This window comes from Rhipicephalus sanguineus, chromosome 2 (assembly GCF_013339695.2).
Source record: "Rhipicephalus sanguineus isolate Rsan-2018 chromosome 2, BIME_Rsan_1.4, whole genome shotgun sequence".
Classification (NCBI taxonomy): Eukaryota; Metazoa; Arthropoda; class Arachnida; order Ixodida; family Ixodidae; genus Rhipicephalus; species Rhipicephalus sanguineus.
Window position 1 is genome coordinate 7,599,608 of NC_051177.1, and position 17,765 is coordinate 7,617,372.

General features: G+C 49.3%; 1 protein-coding gene across 1 annotated transcript in view; it reads left to right on the top strand.

Annotated features, from left to right (window-relative positions):
- The window catches only part of LOC119381037 (Bardet-Biedl syndrome 7 protein homolog), a 793,778-nt gene that overhangs the window by 474,531 nt on the left and 301,482 nt on the right, over nucleotides 1-17,765 (top strand). Inside the window, exon 9 of the mRNA XM_049412187.1 lies at nucleotides 1,196-1,326. Within this exon, the coding sequence (XP_049268144.1) occupies nucleotides 1,196-1,326 (131 nt within the window). The remainder of the gene's footprint in view (nucleotides 1-1,195; nucleotides 1,327-17,765) is intronic.

A 17,765-nucleotide genomic window follows, 5' to 3' on the forward strand; every position in this document is an offset into this window, starting at 1 on the left:
GTCCAGCGACTAAGAAATGCTCCGCATTTGAAACACTTTGTGTCTGACACAACCATAGGTCGGCAAAAAGTGTGGAGCTCACTCAGACTCACTCATGAAATATATTTTGCCCTGAGAGCTCACTCGTACTCAGACTCACCAAATTTTTTCTCCACCGGACTCACTCGGACTCAGACTCACTGAAATTTTTCTCAGCCGGACTCACTCGGACTCAAACTCACCAAAATATTACTCACACGAACTCACTCAGACTCAGACTCACGGCTCTATCTGAGTCTGAGTGAGTCTGAGTGAGTCGACTCATGAGTCGGTTAGCGTATAATTGCCTTTCTTGACCATGGTGTCAATGCTCTTAAACACCAATATCTGGCGTAATTGATGCTCTACTTGGCACCACCTTTTGACCTCGTACCTTCAAATATAAGTTATCAGTGGTTGCAATCCAGTAAGGACATTTTTTTGAAAGAGGTAACTTCCAGATATATTTTTATCAAGAATTTTCTGTGAAAGAGATTGCGGGGGGAGGTGAACTTGCCGCCCCCCAATACGTAACTCACGCCTTTGATTGATAAATATAGATCTGGTGTATCAACGCTAGTGCTTTGAAGTATGTGTGAGTCGGCGGGAGTATAAACGTGAGCCGACATAGGGCTGATAGTAATGGTGAAGTTGTGTAGAAATAACGATAGGTCGGCAAAAAAGTGTGGTGCTCACTCAGACTCACTCATGAAATATATTTTGCCATGAGAGCTCACTTGGACTCAGACTCACCAAATTTTTTCTCCACCGGACTCACTCGGACTCAGACTCACTGAAATTTTTCTCAGCCGGAATCACTCGGACTCAAACTCACCAAAATATTACCCACTCGACCTCACTCAGAATCAGACTCAGGGCTCGATCTGAGTCTGAGTGAGTCTGAGTGAGTCGACTCATGAGTGAGTTTGCCGACCTATGGACACAACCCCACGAAGCCATTAGCTTTTCACTTGAGTGTATAATTGAGAGCATCGGACGCCACAGGTGCTTTTTCGTGCAATGTGTTTTATTTCCGTTCATATGTCATAATTACTTGGCTGCACTTAAAAACTGGAGATGTCTCATACGCTTCCGTTAGGTTGTGTCTTACAAAGAAGCCCTTGCTTTCGTTCTTGTCCATTTCTCGCTTGATTGACGACATGCTCCGTTCGCGCAGGTATCACTTGTCTCGGCTCTTACGACATCACGGGCGACGGGGCCTTGGACCTTCTCGTTGGAAGAAATGACGGTCAAGTCGAAATCTACTCCTTCAGCGACTTGGGTGAACCCATGCTGCGTTTCACCTACGTAATTATTTCTACTGAGCGCTTGCACACGGAACATCACACAAAGTCGTTACCTACAACTGAAGCTTTATTTCGCTGTCGACGCGTGGGCAACGGAAAGGACGCGTGCAGTGTATCAAGTGCCGGGAGGGACGCAACATTATTTTTTAATCGTACGATATATATGCGGATACCAAGACGCTGATTGCACGAAAAGAATCGACAATCAAAATCACACAATATGTTATTTTGAGCAAGTTCTTTTAGCGCACCTTTGTCTCTTTGCTTCTCGATCTTTCGTCCTCGTCTGTATAGCGCCGAAAAACCTTGCTAAAAATTACAAACCAACTTACTCGTACCAGAGCCCTGCAAAGATATAAAGAAAGGAAAAACAGACAACCACCCATTTGTAGCACGAAGCCACAAGATAATTCATACAGATTTCTCAAAAAAAAGCCTCTTAGTCGCCGAAAAATTCGTCCTGGTCCGGCGTTTGAACCCGGGACCAACGCCTTTCCGGGGCGGTCGCTCTACGAATTGAGCTAACCAGGAAGCTAGCAATTGGCAGCGCGAGGGCGAATTCATCGACAACTCCAAGAAACTGGACACATATTGAAAATCATTTCTGCAGAAAGGTGGCGGAAGGGTTCAGAAAGGGAAAATAGACAACCAGCCGTTTGTAGTATAGCCACAGGGAAATCCATACGGATTCCCTTGTGTCTATTTTCCCTTTCTTAACCCTTCCGCCACCTTGCGGGATTCCGCAGAACTGATTTTCAGAGATATGTTATTTGTAATGTTCCGTAAAAATATGAACGGCCAGGCGACACCGTCTCTGGCGTGGACATGGTCGTTCGATTATCGGGATGGAAAATCAAATCGGCTGAGTTGCTGACCTACCATGTTTCTGAATGCTTCTACATTCTGAAACATGGCGGGACATCTGGACTTCAGGTTAGAAAGACGGTTAAGAAAATGTTGCGGAGGATGGCTAGGATATTGTTATTAGATGAGAGCACGAAAGCGTTTCCCTTGGCTAATTTCTTACAGAGGGTTGCTGCGAAGTGGCGTTGTCGAGTTGTGTTATAAACAATGAGGCAATGCGAGAGGCCGTTATGTCTTCATTTGCATAATTTGGTTCAATCGAAGAGGAATCGGTGACAGTAGTACGAGCGCCACGGCGGTGTGTGTTGTATGTTTTAGCGATCTCCCGTGTCGTCATCCTCGTGTGGTTGCGGTGGCGGCGTACTTATGCAGCCGTGTACATAGGCACAATCATAGCCCTGTGATCCGAGTAGTATCGGTGGAGACATCTTGCGCCATGTGTGAGGTGTTGGCGTATGCGAGGTTGATGCATGTAGATCTCTGCGTCCCCTATACGGGCATCTTCAACTTGAGATTCCTCTCGGTACACACGATGGCGAGGAACGATGGGCTAGGCGACGAGTTCTGATTCTGACTACCAAGGCTTTACGTCAACATGGCGTAGGCAGAATATTCTTTCTTACGAATCACGCCGCCTCATTCATGCAATTTGCCGGTCTCTCAGAAGTAAAATGCAAACAGATGCGGCGTATATTGGGGCACTTGCTTCGCTGTGGGGCTTTCCCTTGCGGTGCAAACATGATCCGCTCTATAATTCGCGGCTTTAAAAGGACCGAGAACCAATTTTTATGGTACCTGTTTTCTTTAACACACCGGTCAGTGTGTCTAGTCACGGAGTGGTAACGCGGGAAATGCCGTGAAACATTCATAATCAAAACTTTTCGATATGCGGCGAATATGAAGTCGTGTAACCCAACACATTCTGCAAACAGTGGGAGGCAAGCGCGAGCGCAGCTCGTATTTGTGTGCCGTGGTTTGCTGCGCATGCATGCGCCGTGGCTTGACATGTTCCGCTAGTTGGCGCGAAGGCAGCGCCGCTTGTCAGCGTGCAACTATTTTTAACTCGTACGGCGCTCAAGAATGGTTTTGTGAAAACCATTAACGAGTGGAATGGTTTGATGTCTGAGCAAGTGTGCAGTAAAAATGAAGATGTGTTTTTTTCATGTTTGTAACCCCCCTGCTGTAACGCCTCCGGGCAAAGCGGGATTATGTATGAATAAAGAATAAAGAATGAGCGGAGAGAAATAATATTACGCATACTCTCATTTTGAGTACTTAGTACTATGGTGTGCATGAAAGCATTAAACAACGTACAGTAAACTCCATGATCCAGCTTCAAGGCTCTTCACCTACGCTGCGCGACACACCTGCCTTTCTCAACGCTATTTAGAAATATAAATCCGACTTGGATCGCGAAAAAGGATGCTCGACCTTTCATTTTTACCAGGATCTGGTCACATGTTCAAGCCAGTTGACGGGTCCCGTTAAGTTGTTGCATATTATAAGAGGAAGCACCTCTTTTTTGGACTGCTGCACGGTAGTTCAAAGGAAGAAGTCGCTGCCTTGCAGTGCATTTTCGGGAGCTCACGCATGTCTACAGTAATGCACAAGGAATTATTGCAGCAGCCAAGACGCGCTCGTTGGAAAGGTGCATCCTTAGCGCCGGCGTATGTGAGTGCTAAAGTCCCTAGATTTCTTAACACGATGATGTTCTATGTTGGCGTCCGCCAAGACTTGACAGACATATCTCCGTCACGGAAATACGGCAGTAGAATACATATTTGCGGCGCAGCAACACCATTCCCTTAACCCCCCATGTCACGCTAACGCTAAAGTTGTCTAATATCAGTTGCAAGTACACTGTAAAAAAAAATTACTCCCAGGTGGCAGTACAATGCTTGTCTTCTAGCGACCCTCTCATTTGGAGTTTTTTATACTCCGGACTTCCGGAGTAAACCTTTTACTGCAGCTTGCCGGAGTTATTGCGTGGCGCCTCCTGAGTATTCTTGTTACTCTTTCACTCCGGCTGGCCGGAGGTCTTGCGTGGCATCTTCGGAGCATCTTCTGCTGTTCTTTGACTCCGGCTGGCCGGAGTTTTTGCGCGGCACCTCGGGAATATTTTTTGCTGTTCTTTCACTCCGGCCGGCCGGAGTCACTGCGTGGCACCTTCGGAGTATTTTTCGCTGTTCTTTCACTCCGGCTATCCGCAGTTTTTTCGTGGCACCTCCGGAGTATCTTACTAAATTTCCTTGCTCCATCTGGACAGAATATCAGTGAGATGCATCAGGAGTGTTTTTCTCTTTGCTCCGCTCTTACAGTTTCTTTACTGTATGCTCATCGTGTCACGCGTTGGTTACATGAAGGAATTCTCACCAAAACACTGCAGAGTCACTGCGTACTTTTTTCCACAGAGTTTTAGCAGATGAAATTTAAGAGAACACTTGAGTACTTATTATTTCATTTATTCACAATAAGCTGCAGTTTTTGGTTCATGATCCGGCATTTGGGAAAGCAATACAAGAAGAAACAAATATGCAAAAAACCACCAAAAAACCAAGCAGATGTCAGATCACGTGAAATAAACAGGACTCAAGTATTAAGCGCAGCGTGTCCAAATGAAGCCCAAAAGAATACACAACAAACGAAGGAATCGTAGTCGCCGGGAACCATCCACGACGGTCCATCCATCAGATCCATTGACAACGCAAGGGTTCAGCTGATTTCTTCCTGCATAATTTAGCAAAAAAGTAGTACATAAGAATTGTAAATCATGCCAAAAACATGAAAACTAAGGACACTGAAGCCACAGATACTCATTAAATCCCACAAAGGGTGCCAGACCATGAGAACATCCAGGTTCTTACAGCATAGTCAATACTAAATTAACGACAAAGTTTGACAGAACAGCACTAATTAAACGGACTACACAAAGAAGTTAATATCAAGAAGAAGATCCAATATACTCTGGTGTCAGCCAGCCGCTCTGTGAAAAAAAAACACACCTCCGCGCCACGAACAAGGTGCAAAACGCGCGAAATTTTTCCATCCATTTCTAAATCGATACCTTTACTTCTGCTCAATTTTTCAAAACCGTTTTTATTTTCAATAATTGAGCGAATTTCGGTACTCTCGACGAAAGTATCACGAATAACTCTCCCGATTAACTTGCTAATTTTATAAAATATTATTACTGGTTATTACAGCTGCATTTCAATATGTGCTTATCGCCCTACTTCCCGCATATGAGGCGCTTCCAGTTTGTGTGCTTCCGGCTGCTCCACAGGAAAAGCGTACTTGAATTCTGCTTTGCAAAACAGGCTTCGGGGCAAGTTGGCGTTGTGCCTTTCTTTCTTAATTTGCTGCGCCCGCTCTGTCATGACACTTTTCGTAACGGACATTTTTCAAAATATTTATTGCGTGGGCATGTATAGTTTCGAAACGTAAAACCTCGAGCACAAATTAAAAAAGATTATTCCCACTTAACAAAACACATCAACAATAAAAGGTACAAACATTGCGCCACCTGTGCCAGTTGCATCTTCAGTACATACTGACAGAAATGAGGGAATGTCGACCAGTGTACTCAACACACAGGTCCTTGCAATGGACCTTGATAGTGTTGCACGCCGAGGCATCACGATGTGCGTACCAGGATTCGAGGAATTTATTTTTGCCCTCTTTTGTTCACAGGCCAGCGTCGTTGCATTGTGCAGATTCAAACTATGCCCCGTCTTCGAGCACTGTTCGTCAGAGAGAGATAGAGAGAAATGCTTTATTCACAGAGACACTCTACCTGAAGGTGAACATCTGGACAGTTTTATCTGGTCGGGGAGATAAACTGAGATTTAATAGTGCCTCCAACCTCTCCCCCCCAAAAAAAAACAAAAAAAATACATACACGGCCTTGGCAGCAGGGCGGAAAAGAGAAAAAATAAAAGCCGCAGCGCAATTGCACCCTCCCCCCTCAGCAACACGGCAAGCACTGCTGATTTGTCAAGAAGGTGCCCTGTCTTTCTCCTTCATTTTTTTACAGCGAAAGCTGTTATGAGATCATTTCTCCGGCCGTTTTTGGCGCCGTAGTTGTCCGCCGCCGCCGCCGGTGTCCGTAACCAGTATCGCTCGAAATAAGAAAAAAAACTAAATAAGAAAAAAATTCCAGGATGGAACGAGGTTCGAACCTGGGCCCTCTGCGTGGGAGCCCAGTATTCAACCATGGCACAGTGCCTGCTGCTCTACTTCTAAAAACTTACAATTATTTATAGCGTAGTGGGTTCCTCGCAAGTGCACTTGTATTGGTTGCCAAGGAAGCCCATAAGCGCATGATCCACTTCCTCGGGGTCTCAGTAAGATTACAATGATTTATAGCGTAGTGGGTTCCTCGCAAGTGCACTTGTATTGGTTGCCAAGGAAGCCCATAAGCGCATGATCCATTACCTCGGGGTCTCAATAAAGTTCTTCGCCCCCCCCCCCCGTCTCTCATCCACGTCAACGTATACAGCATGACGGGAGAGGGAAATGGCGACCGGGCGTCACCCAATGCAAATTACATAACTGGTGGGCCGTTTAAAGATTTTAACCCATTACAAAGGGCTGAGCCATAATTCTTCATCGTCGTCAGTCGTCACGTCAACAGAGTGCACATAATGCCTTACAGAGGTGTGGTGCCTCGCTTCTCCATAGAATGACGAATAATGGCTTAGTGGGTGCTTCCCAACTTCACAAAAATTTTGATTTGTGGCGTAGTGGGTACCTTTCTAGTGTACTTGTATTGTAGCCCCAAGAGAGCTTAACGGGCTCCAGAAACGCCGCTCTTCCAGCTTTCGCTGTGACTGTGCTGCGGTTTCAGCGCAGGCCTGGCTTTTTTTCCATATACCATTTCCTTCCCCTCGTCCCAACGACGCTGAGCCGTGCTCTCTATTGCGTTGCACAAATAAGCGTTTTTTTATCCTCAAACCATAACTACTACAATAACACTAAACATGGAAGAGGGGTCGACAGACAATAACGCCCCTTCCAACGAAACGTCAAGCGTGCCACAACCCGTTTTCGTGCCCGCCTTCCTCCCGTCACCAACTAACTAGTCTCTTCACCCCACTCTCCCTTTCTTGTTGTGGACGGAGCACTTTCTCCGAATTGTCACTCACATTTCTATATTGATATCTCGGGTATCACTTATCATATAAAATAACTTTTTCACCAAAATGAGCACGTATATGTGTTCTGAAACTTGTACGAAACACCGTTCTCCAGCTCAATTCGCTGAATACATAACAAGTAATACTGATTTCAGTTTTTGATGTTCTATTAGTTCCGTTTACATGAAAGGTGAAGATTATTAACACGCAATGATAGACCTCTACCTGGCGTATATTAATATCTAAAGCGGAGAAAAATTACCCTTTATTTATACCAACCAGACCAACAATATCTCTTTCCCAATTAGGTTTACTTAATAGCACTTAATAACTCTTTATTAAATTAACCCGCAACTACGATTTTTTTCATCAATGCATATTGCTAGAGTCACTCCACGTCCCAAATATTCTTTAAAGTTACCGCAGTTATCCCTATTTAAAAAAAAAAAAACATGTGGTCCAAACAACGCGTTTTCGAAATTTACGCTGTATTTTTTACTGCGATCCTGTCATGCCAACCTAGTCTTGGTAACCTCTTTTGTTATCAGCATAACAATACCCAATTTTAGCCCTTTTCGACAAAAATGACGCAGATAATTCAACAAGAGCTCACTCACCAAGATTGCGCCGTACCCGCGACCATCCGCTTTTTTGCCACTCCCGAGATCACAGTGTGTCGTTTGCTGCACGGCAACATCTCGCGATTACGGTCCCGCAACTTGCTGCTGTCGATGAGATGGCAACCTTCGTTGACGCTCGTAGTCGCTTTTAATGTCCGCAAGGTGCACGGAACGATTTCCTTTTTTCCGAACGCCACCGAAAGCTTCGCCTAATCCTTGCTGCACTTCGATTCGGGTGGCTTGGCCTATGCTATGTTGGTTGTTATAAAAGGGTTCGACTTCAATAGCTCGATGACGCTCGGTTTCCAAATCGTACAAGAAGTTTGTTTACATATTTACAACTGTTAGCGAGCCAAACAAGGATCCTTCATCTATCGTTGCTTGAACGTCTCTCTTCACTTCACGGCCGCCGACTCTCCCCGCGCCACCCACACTTTCTCCTTCTTGTTAGCTGCACTGTCCGGTCCAGCAAAGGGGGGTCATCATCCCGTTCACAGAACACATACGCAGGGGTCCCAGTAACCCAACGTCCAGCGTGAAAAAGCGAGTGTTGGTCAGAGACCCCGCAACGGCTCGGGCGAAAGGGAAGATGTTTGACAATGGTTTCTGGGGACCTGCCGCCCGGCGAGGCTGCCTACGGCACATCTCCAGCAGCCAATGGAAGTCGCTGAGCGATGCGGTCGGAGTATTTCCGGCATGAGCAACGGAGTATAACCAGGGAATGGGCGCCCTTTTGCTCCCTCCATCACCCGCGGGAGGAGAACGGCGGTGAATGAACGTATAAACTCCGGTACATTCCGATGCATTCGAGTTGGGAAGAGGTCACCGGAGTTAGGCGGGAGCATCATCCACCAAGACCTCCCAGCTGGGCACATTTTCGTTTACAGTGAGTGTGCTCGTTTTTGTTGTGCTTGTCCTGATGCGCTGACCTTCTTCAGTATGCCACGCTACCAACAGGCTTGGACCCAGATCCTTGTTGGGTGACCTGTTTGTGAGGTATACTAGTGAAAATAAAATTTTTCTGCCAGCTCTCATCTGTCATTAGAATTGCTTGTGAAATTGACCTGCTTACCTTTATTGCGAGCATATTCGCCCTTCTATGGACTGCACTAAGTTTGCATCTCATGTACATCGTTCTTGATCTGCGCTAAAAAATGTAACAGGGGGACGACACGGGAACACAGACGTGCGCAAAATTTCAACTGTTTATTTGCGATCAAAGCTCGTCAATATATACACAGACATGAAAGTGCAAGAAGCAGATACTAACGTGACGTAGAACATGAAAAGGTGTGAAAAATGGAAGAGGGTGCAAATCTACAGATTTCATGAAGGCGCGTGTGTATTTACGCGATGGTTGTCTATGAAATTAAAATCGGGGTTTCCCAGAACCACAGAAGGAGAGCTTACGTATGTTGATTGATCATTTTTTTGCATGAAGTAGGCCTCCATGATTTCTCGCCCTTTTTTCGATTTGCTGTGTTCCAAAACCTTGGTGTCGCTGAACATAGGCTTACACCCGCAACGTGCGCAGTGCGCTGCTAAGTGCCCTGGAGACTGTAGCATTTCAGTCGCGTATCTATGTTCTCTTAATCTGATATTTAAGCATCGTCCCGTCTGTCCAATATATGATCTTTCGCACGTGAGGGGAATCTTATAAACTACGTTGTCCACACAATCCACATACCGGTTAGCATGCCTTATCCCGCAGCTGTTGCTAGATGGTTTTTCTTTTTCGGAATTAACTTTTTTGCAGAGCCCTTTCAATTTCAAAAGCGCTGAAAACACAACTTTTGTGCCGCGCTTTTCAGCTATCTTTTTTAGGCCATGCGAAATTTTATGTATGTAGGGTAACACGGTCACCTTCTTCCTACCTTCATCTGTGTTTTTGGCTGCAACCTTTCCGCCGCTCAGGCCCTTCAAAATCTTTTCAGCGACGGACGCTATCATAGAAGGGGGGTAACCACTGTCTCTGAGTCTAGAGACTTGACGCATCATACTGTTCTTGATGGTATGGGGGCATGACTTTCGAATAGACTGGTTGACGTTGGAGCTAGCTATGGCCCGCTTAACTAATTTTGAGTGTCCCGAATCGTAAGGGAGCAAACTCTTTTCACTTCTCGGTTTATACTTCCAACATGTATGTCCTGCGCTAAAAGTTAATGAAATGTTTAAAAACTGCAGGCATCCCTTATCTGGCATTTCAACTGTAAACTATAATCCCGGGTGCGCTCTTGCAAACACCTCGACACATTTCGATTCATTTTTCTCTGGAAATTGATGAAAAGGAAAACATACTAAAAATTCATCAACATAACGAAAACATTTTACTGCTCCAAAGCTGCTAAGCTCATTGTGCAGAATTTTATTGCCCTTTGCAAGAAAAATATCACATAGTGCGGGAGCTAAACAAGATCCTATGCAAATCCCCGATTTCTGTAAAAACACCTTTCCCGCGAACGAAACATACAGGGCAGAACAAGAACGATGCAGTACCAACTAGCCACCATTGAATCCTTATTATCTCATGTACATTTAAATTGTTGCAGCATAGCAACGTCGTCACATTGTCACGTGGTTGTGACGTCGACGAACGCAGCAGACAGCGTATCCGAGATGAAGCTTTTTATTTCGCCGAACTTGTGGCCGGGAAATTGAAGGTCAAACTACAGCAATACACTGATACACAGTGTACGCTGATAGCGGCGAACAGAGCGTCGACCGTCGAAAAACTGACAAGCGGTGAAGCGTGTCGGCATTTATAAATGTGCCGTCGAATATTCCAGCGTTATCGCTGGCTGTCGCAGAAGTTCTAGAATAAGCTCGAGTGTTCGCATCTTGCGCGCAATCTTAACAAACCGACCTATAATAATCGCGAAGAACAATGAGGCCCGGTTTGCGCTGAGCGTTGGTGACAGTGTCTGTGGGCGAAAACCGAATGCAGCAAAAGTGATAATAAGAAACGCATGTGGCAATGCCCCCCTCGGAAAAAGCATCGTCCCTATGCTTAAAACAGAACGCGGGAGGGGGGTGGGGTGGCGAATGCATGCAACAATACACAACAACAATACGCAAGCATGCACAATAAACAATAAGCACGAGCAAGAAAGTACAATAATAAACCAAAAGTACAGTCCTGATTCACTAACGCGCGTAATATGGCTTGAGGCGCACGACATGGACGACTTCAGGTCGCGCACGGCGCCGCTGGGAGTTCGTAATACCGTCAGCGACAACCTCGTAGTCGAGCGCGCCGAGGCGTCGAAGTACTCTGTACGGTCCGAACTATCGTCGAAGAAGCTTCTCACTAAGTCCCCGTCGGTGTATTGGCGTCCAGACCCACACACGGACACCGGGTTGGTATTCCATGTGGTGTCGTCGAAGATTATTGTGACGGCTGTCGACCCTCTGCTGCTTCTTTATGCGCAGGCGGGCGAGCTGTCGAGCTTCTTCGGCGCGTTGCAAATAAGCAGCGACGTCGAGATTGTCTTCGTCGGTGGCGGTTGGCAGAATTGCGTCGAGCGTCGTTGCCAGGCTCCTTCCGTAGACCAGCTTATACAGCCTCATTTGCGTCGTTTCTTGAATGGCCGTGTTGTATGCGAAGGTCACATACGGAAGGATGGCATCCCACGTCTTGTGTTCGACGTTGACATACATGGCCAGCATGTCGGCGATGGTCTTGTATAGCCGCTCGGTGAGGCCATTTGTCTGTGGGTACTACGCTCTGGTCCGGCGGTGGCTTGTTTGGCTGTATCTCAGTACTGCCAGTGTTAAGTCAGCAGTAAACGCCGTACCTCTGTCTGTGATGAGGACCTCTGGCGCGCCATGACCCAGGACGATGTTCTCAACGAAGAACTTTGCCACCTCGGCGGCGTTGCCTCTGAGCAGGGTCCTTGTCTCAGCGTAGCGGGTCAGGTAGTCGGTAGCTACGAAGATCCATTTGTTTCCGGTATTGGACGTCGGGAACGGCGCCAGTAAGTTCATCCCAATTTGCTGGAACGGCCGTCGAGGTGGCTCGATAGGCTGCAGAGGTCCGGCTGGCCTAGTGGGCGGTGTCTTGCGTCGCAGACAGTCCCGGCAGGTCTTACCCAACGAGTGACGTCGGCGGAAACACGCGCCCAGTAGTACTTCTTCTGTATTCTTGATAGCGTGCGAGAAACACCCAGGTGTCCAGATATCGGGTCGTCGTGCAGAGCCTGGAGGACCTCTGGCCGCAATGCCGAGGGCACCACAAGAAGGCAATCGGCTCGAAGCGGTGGGAAGTTTTTCTTTAGGAGAACACCGTTGCGCAAGAAAAACGACGTCAGTCCCCGCGTGAATACCTTCGGAACAACGCTGGTCCTGCCCTCGAGGTATTCCACAAGGCCCCTGAGTTCTGGGTCCGCTCGCTGTCTTTCCACGACGTCGTCGGCACTTATGGTTCCCACGAAGCAGTCGTCCTCCTTGTCGTCCTGCGGCGATGGGGTGACGGGGGCGCGGGACAGGCAGTCAGCGTCGGAGTGTTTTCTTCCGGACTTGTAAACGACGGTGTGATGTTGTTAGTGGGCTCGGGCCTCTTGCACACAAAGAAGGTCTCACAGAAACGTCGAGGCTTTAATGTGGACGCGGGACGGAACTGACGAGACGTTGAACAAGCACATACACATAACACACACTTCGGTCTATACGTTTAGTGAGAAGCGTCTATCGGCGCGGCGACGGCACACTCACACACTCACGGCACGTCGACCGCGCGGCGATGCTGTCACCGACGGTCCAGGCGTGCGTCGGAACGAATGCCCGGCGCCGGTTGATCTGGAACGTCGCCCAGCACGGTAGTGGCCCAGGATAGGCTTGACCGCACCGGAACCCGTTGACGCCCGTGGTACACAAGACCCACGCACAAGTCTTCAGTGGCCGCACACTTGGTCGGGAACGCGGGTCCCGCCCATGCCGCTCAGTTTGTTTGTTTGTTTGATCCTAGAGGAATGGCACAACCCACCACGGGGGATCGGCCACGAATCGTGCGGCAGTAGGATGTGCGAGTGAAAAAAAAAAAAAAGGAGGGGGGGGAAGAAAAAAAAAGGATAATTCTAAAGGCTAGCACTCAGCCGACCTCTCCCGCGCGAGACATGCTCATCGTCCTCTTCTCGCAACCAGCCAACACACACGCGCAATCGGCCGTGCATTTCAAATCCGTCAATTTCTACCACAGACGGTAATGTCGAATTCTTGAAGTCGTAGGCTCCACCGAACGAGGCGACCTGAAGGGTCGTTCAAGTTAGCTAGCCAACACAATGCGTGGTGGTCGCTCACAACTTTGAAGGGCCTGCCGTAGAGGTAGGGGTGAAACTTGGATGTAGCCCAGATGATCGCTAGGCACTCCTTTTGTGTTGTGGAATAGTTCGTTTCTGCCTTTGATAGAGACCGGCTAGCATAACTGACGACCTTTTCCGGCCCGCCAGTCTTCTGCACCAGGACGGCGATGAGTCCTACGCTGCTTGCGTCGGTGTGGATTTCCGTATCGGCGTATTCGTCGAAATGCGCTAGTATCGGAGGCATCTGAAGGCGTCGTTTCAGTTCTTCAAATGCTTCGATTTGCTCCGTTTCCCACTTGAATGGTAAGTCGGTCTTCCTGAGGTGAGTCAGCGGTTTGGTGATTCGTGAAAATTCCTTGACGAAGCGCCTGTAGTAGGCGCACAAGCCGAAAAAACGGCGCACGGCTTTCGTGTCGGTGGGTGGCGGGAAGGCAGCGATGGCAGCTGTTTTTCGCGGGTCTGGGCGAACACCACCCTTGCTGATCACGTGACCCAAAAACAGTAGCTCCTCGTATGCAAAGCGGCACTTTTCAGGCTTCAAGGTGAGGCCAAAGGTCTTGATTGCTTGTAGTACAGCGTCAAGGCGCCGGAGGTGTTCGTCGAAGCTTGAGGCAAACACAATGACGTCGTCCAAGTACACAAGGCAAGTCTGCCACTTCAATCCAGCCAGCGCGGTGTCCATAAGGCGCTGGAACGTCGCAGGTGCCGAGCAAAGACCAAAGGGCATGACCTTGAACTCGAAGAGGCCGTCAGGTGTTATAAAAGTAGTCTCCTCTCGGTCTCTCGTCGACTTCTATTTGCCAGTAGCCGGTCTTGAGGTCCATCGACGAAAGGTACCTCGCGTTGTAAAGTCGATCCAGGGTGTCGTCTATCCGTGGGAGAAAGTAGACGTCCTTCTTCGCGATTTTGTTCAGGCGGCGATAATCGACGCAGAAGCGTAGGGTTCCGTCCTTCTACTTCACTAACACCACGGGTGACGCGGACGGACTCTTCGACGGCTGGATGATGTCGTCGCGTAGCATTTCGTCGCATTGCTTCTTTATGGATTCGCGTTCTCGCGTCGAAACTCTGTACGGGCTCTGCCGGAGTGGCCTGGCATTTTCATCTGTTATGATGCGATGTTTTGCGACTGGGGTCTGGTGGATTCTTGACGACGACGAAAAGCACTCCTTGTATTTCAAGAGCAGCGTTTTGCGCTGTTCTTGCTTATGCTTCGGAAGGCTAGGATTGACGTCGAAAGCTGGTTGAGGAGCTTGGTTCGTCGGTGTGGGCTCGGAAGAATCGGCGAGGGCGAAAGCATTGGTGGCTGCCACAATTTCTTCGATGTAGGCGACTGTCGTGCCTTTGTTTACGTGCTTATACTCGTTGCTAAAATTTGTGAGCATCACTGTTGCTTTGCCTCCCCGCAACTCTGCTATTCCTCTTGCGACGCAAATCTCGCGGTTAATGAACTGGTGCTGGTCGCCTTCAACGACGCCTTCCAGGTCTGCTACTTTCTGAGTGCCGACGGAAATGATGACGCTGGAGTGAGGGGGAATGGTGACCTGGTCTTCCAGCACATTCAAGGCGTGCTTCCCTGGCGGCGTGTACGGCGGTAATGGTTTTTCTGTAGATAGTGTTAACGACTGGGATCTGAGTTCGATGACTGCACCATGAAGGCCTAAGAAGTCCATACCAAGGATGACAGCATTGCTCCCTAGAGGGAGCAATGCTGTAGGACTACGAAGCTTGCGGGATAAATCCGGTTGTTAATGTAGATCCTCGCTGTGCAGATTCTTGCCGGTGTTTCTAGGTGACCTCCAGCTGTGCGGATTTCGGGGCCTTCCCAGGCGGTCTTGACTTTCTTCAACTTCGTCGCGAACGGTCCACTGATGACAGAATAGTCGGCTCCAGTATCGACGAGAGCGGTGACGTTGTGGCCGTCGATGAGAACGTCGAGGTCACTTGATCGTCGCCTACCGTTTCGGTTTGGTCGCGGCGTCGGATCACGGCTACGTCGGTTTGTCTCGCTGCTTCGACGTTGCGTTGTCAGGTCTTCTTCCGGCCGTGAAGTTTCGACGTCGGGACTTCGTTCGGCTTGCGGCGTGTTCTCTAGATTTCGTTGCGGCGTTGTCGTCGGCGGCGGAGGATCCTCGGTATTTCGTCGTACTGCAACCGTAACTCCATCGGTTGCTGCCCTTACTTTTCCGAAGACGAGCTAGGCGACCGGCCCCGGTTTGGGCCAGTGTACTGCCGGCGGTGCGGTGACAAGTAGCGGCAGGGCGACGGCGAGCGGGAAGGTCGTGGTTCTTGCCACTGTGTTCCGGTGAGGTAGTCGTCGATGTCGCGAGGCCGTTCGCCTGTCTGCGGGCGCTGCGCGTTAACGGGGAATCCGCGTAGCCCCATCTGTCGGTACTGGCAGCGGCGGTACGTGTGGCCGGCCTACCCGCAGTGGTAGCACAGCGGGCAGTCGTCAGGGGCGCGTCAAACGTCGGTCTTCCTTGGGGTGTAGCGCTGGCCGACAGGCGGACGGTAGGGCGTCAGTAGCGGCGGCGGCGTCTGGCGACAGTACTGAGGCGGTGTGGCGTCTTGGCGAGGGCGTGGAGGAGCAGCATGAAGGCGGGCTGCAGCAGCATAGCTCATAGCTTGCGGCTGCGCTAGCTGAGGCGCGCCCAGTGACTGCTGGATCTCCTGGCGAACGACTTCGGCGATGGAATCTACCTGAGGTTGCGATGAAGGTAGAATTTTTCGCAGCTCCTCTTGCACGATTGTTCGGATCGTCACACACAGGTCTGCGAAACCTAGTGCTTGAACGTCAGCGTAGCTTGTGACCGAGAAGCTGCGGTTGTATTGCCGCGTTCGCATCTCAAGCGTTTTCTCGATTGTTGTTACTTCGGAGACAAATTCTTGGACGGTATTCGGCGGATTCCTCATAAGTCCAGCGAAGAGCTGTTCCTTTACTCCTCGAATGAGGAAACGAACCTTCTTTTCTTCAGGAATGTTGGGGTCAGCGTGACGGAACAGCCGGGTCATTTCTTCCGCGAAGATGGTCACGTTTCCGTTCGGGAGCTTAACCCGTGTCTTCAACAAGGTTGCGGCCCTTTCCTTTCGGACGACGCTCGTGAACATCCCCAAAAAAGCACTGCGAAAGAGATCCCAGGTTCGTAGTGTGGACTCCCGGTTCTCGAGCCATGTCCTTGCTGCTTCTTCCAGATAGAAGTACACGTGGCGCAGTTTGTCATCGGCGTTCCAGTTCTTAAATGTTGCAACCCTTTCGAACGTCTCCAACCAGGTTTCGGGGTCTTCACATAGCGAACTACGAAATGTCGGCGGCTTCCAGGGCGGCTGCATCACTATCGCGGCAGGGTTCGCTGCGGCCGTCATTGTGCCAGTTGTTCTTGTCGCTGTGGCTTTTGTCTTCTCCGTTAGGGTCCGTATTGGAGGGGGGGGGGGTTGTCCTTTCATTCTGCGGCTGGCTCGACTGTCGCTGATGTTATCGGTGTCTTCGCGGCGAGGGCTCGGTTCACGGCTGGATGGGGGCGTTCGGTACATGGACCGGGGAGCACCTCCACCAGATGTCACGCGGTCGTGACGTCGACGAAGGCAGCAGACATCGTATCCGAGATGAGGCTTTTTATTCGGCCGAACTTGTGGCCGGGAAACTGAAAGTCAAACTACAGCAATGCACTGATACACAGCGTATGCTGATAGCGGCGAACAGTGCGTCGACCGTCAAAAAACTGACAAGCGGTGAAGCGTGTCGGCATTTATACATTTGCCGTCGAATATTCCAGCGTTATCGCTGGCTGTTGCGCAAGTTCTAGAACAAGCTCGAGTGTTCGCATCTTGCGCGCAATCTTAACAAAACGATCTACAATAAGCGCGAAGCTTCTCGAACAATGAGGCGCGGTTTGCGCTGAGCGTTGCTGACAGTCTTTGTGGGCGAAAACCGAATGTAGCAAAAGTGATAATAAGAAACGCACGTGGCAATATGCCCGATTATCTATCTTTTTTTCAAATTCAACGCGTTACGCGAAAGACACACTTCAGCTCAGATTTTTGCCCGAGTACCCGCCAAAGAACGTAACATATCCTACTCGAACAGTTAGCCGTGTTTATGCACAAGCTTCCGAGGGAGCTCGGGCATGAGCGTAGAAAGCATTGAACTGCTAGGATAAAAAAATCACCAACAATTGCAGTACTGCCTAGTGAAAATTCTAATCGCAGCTGTTTAGGTGTTTTTATTCTGGGATAAGTCGTGGCGCGACTGTCTCGCTGACTAGGAGACCGCGGACGGCAGCACGTGGGCACGTTCCACAACAGCCGCCGCAGACAGGCCTCCGTTCATGCAGCGCTTTATTTCTACATGATATCGGTGGACGCCGTCGCCGCATACCTTAGTGATGACGTCATCGGCGACCGCACGATGGTGCGTGCTGCTGTGGCGCCGTGGGTGGGCGCCGTGGAACATGTCGTCTCACCACTGTCGTTCTCGGCTCCTCGCACTTTTCTTGCTATCGGCTTCTTTCATCCTCCGCTGCGCTC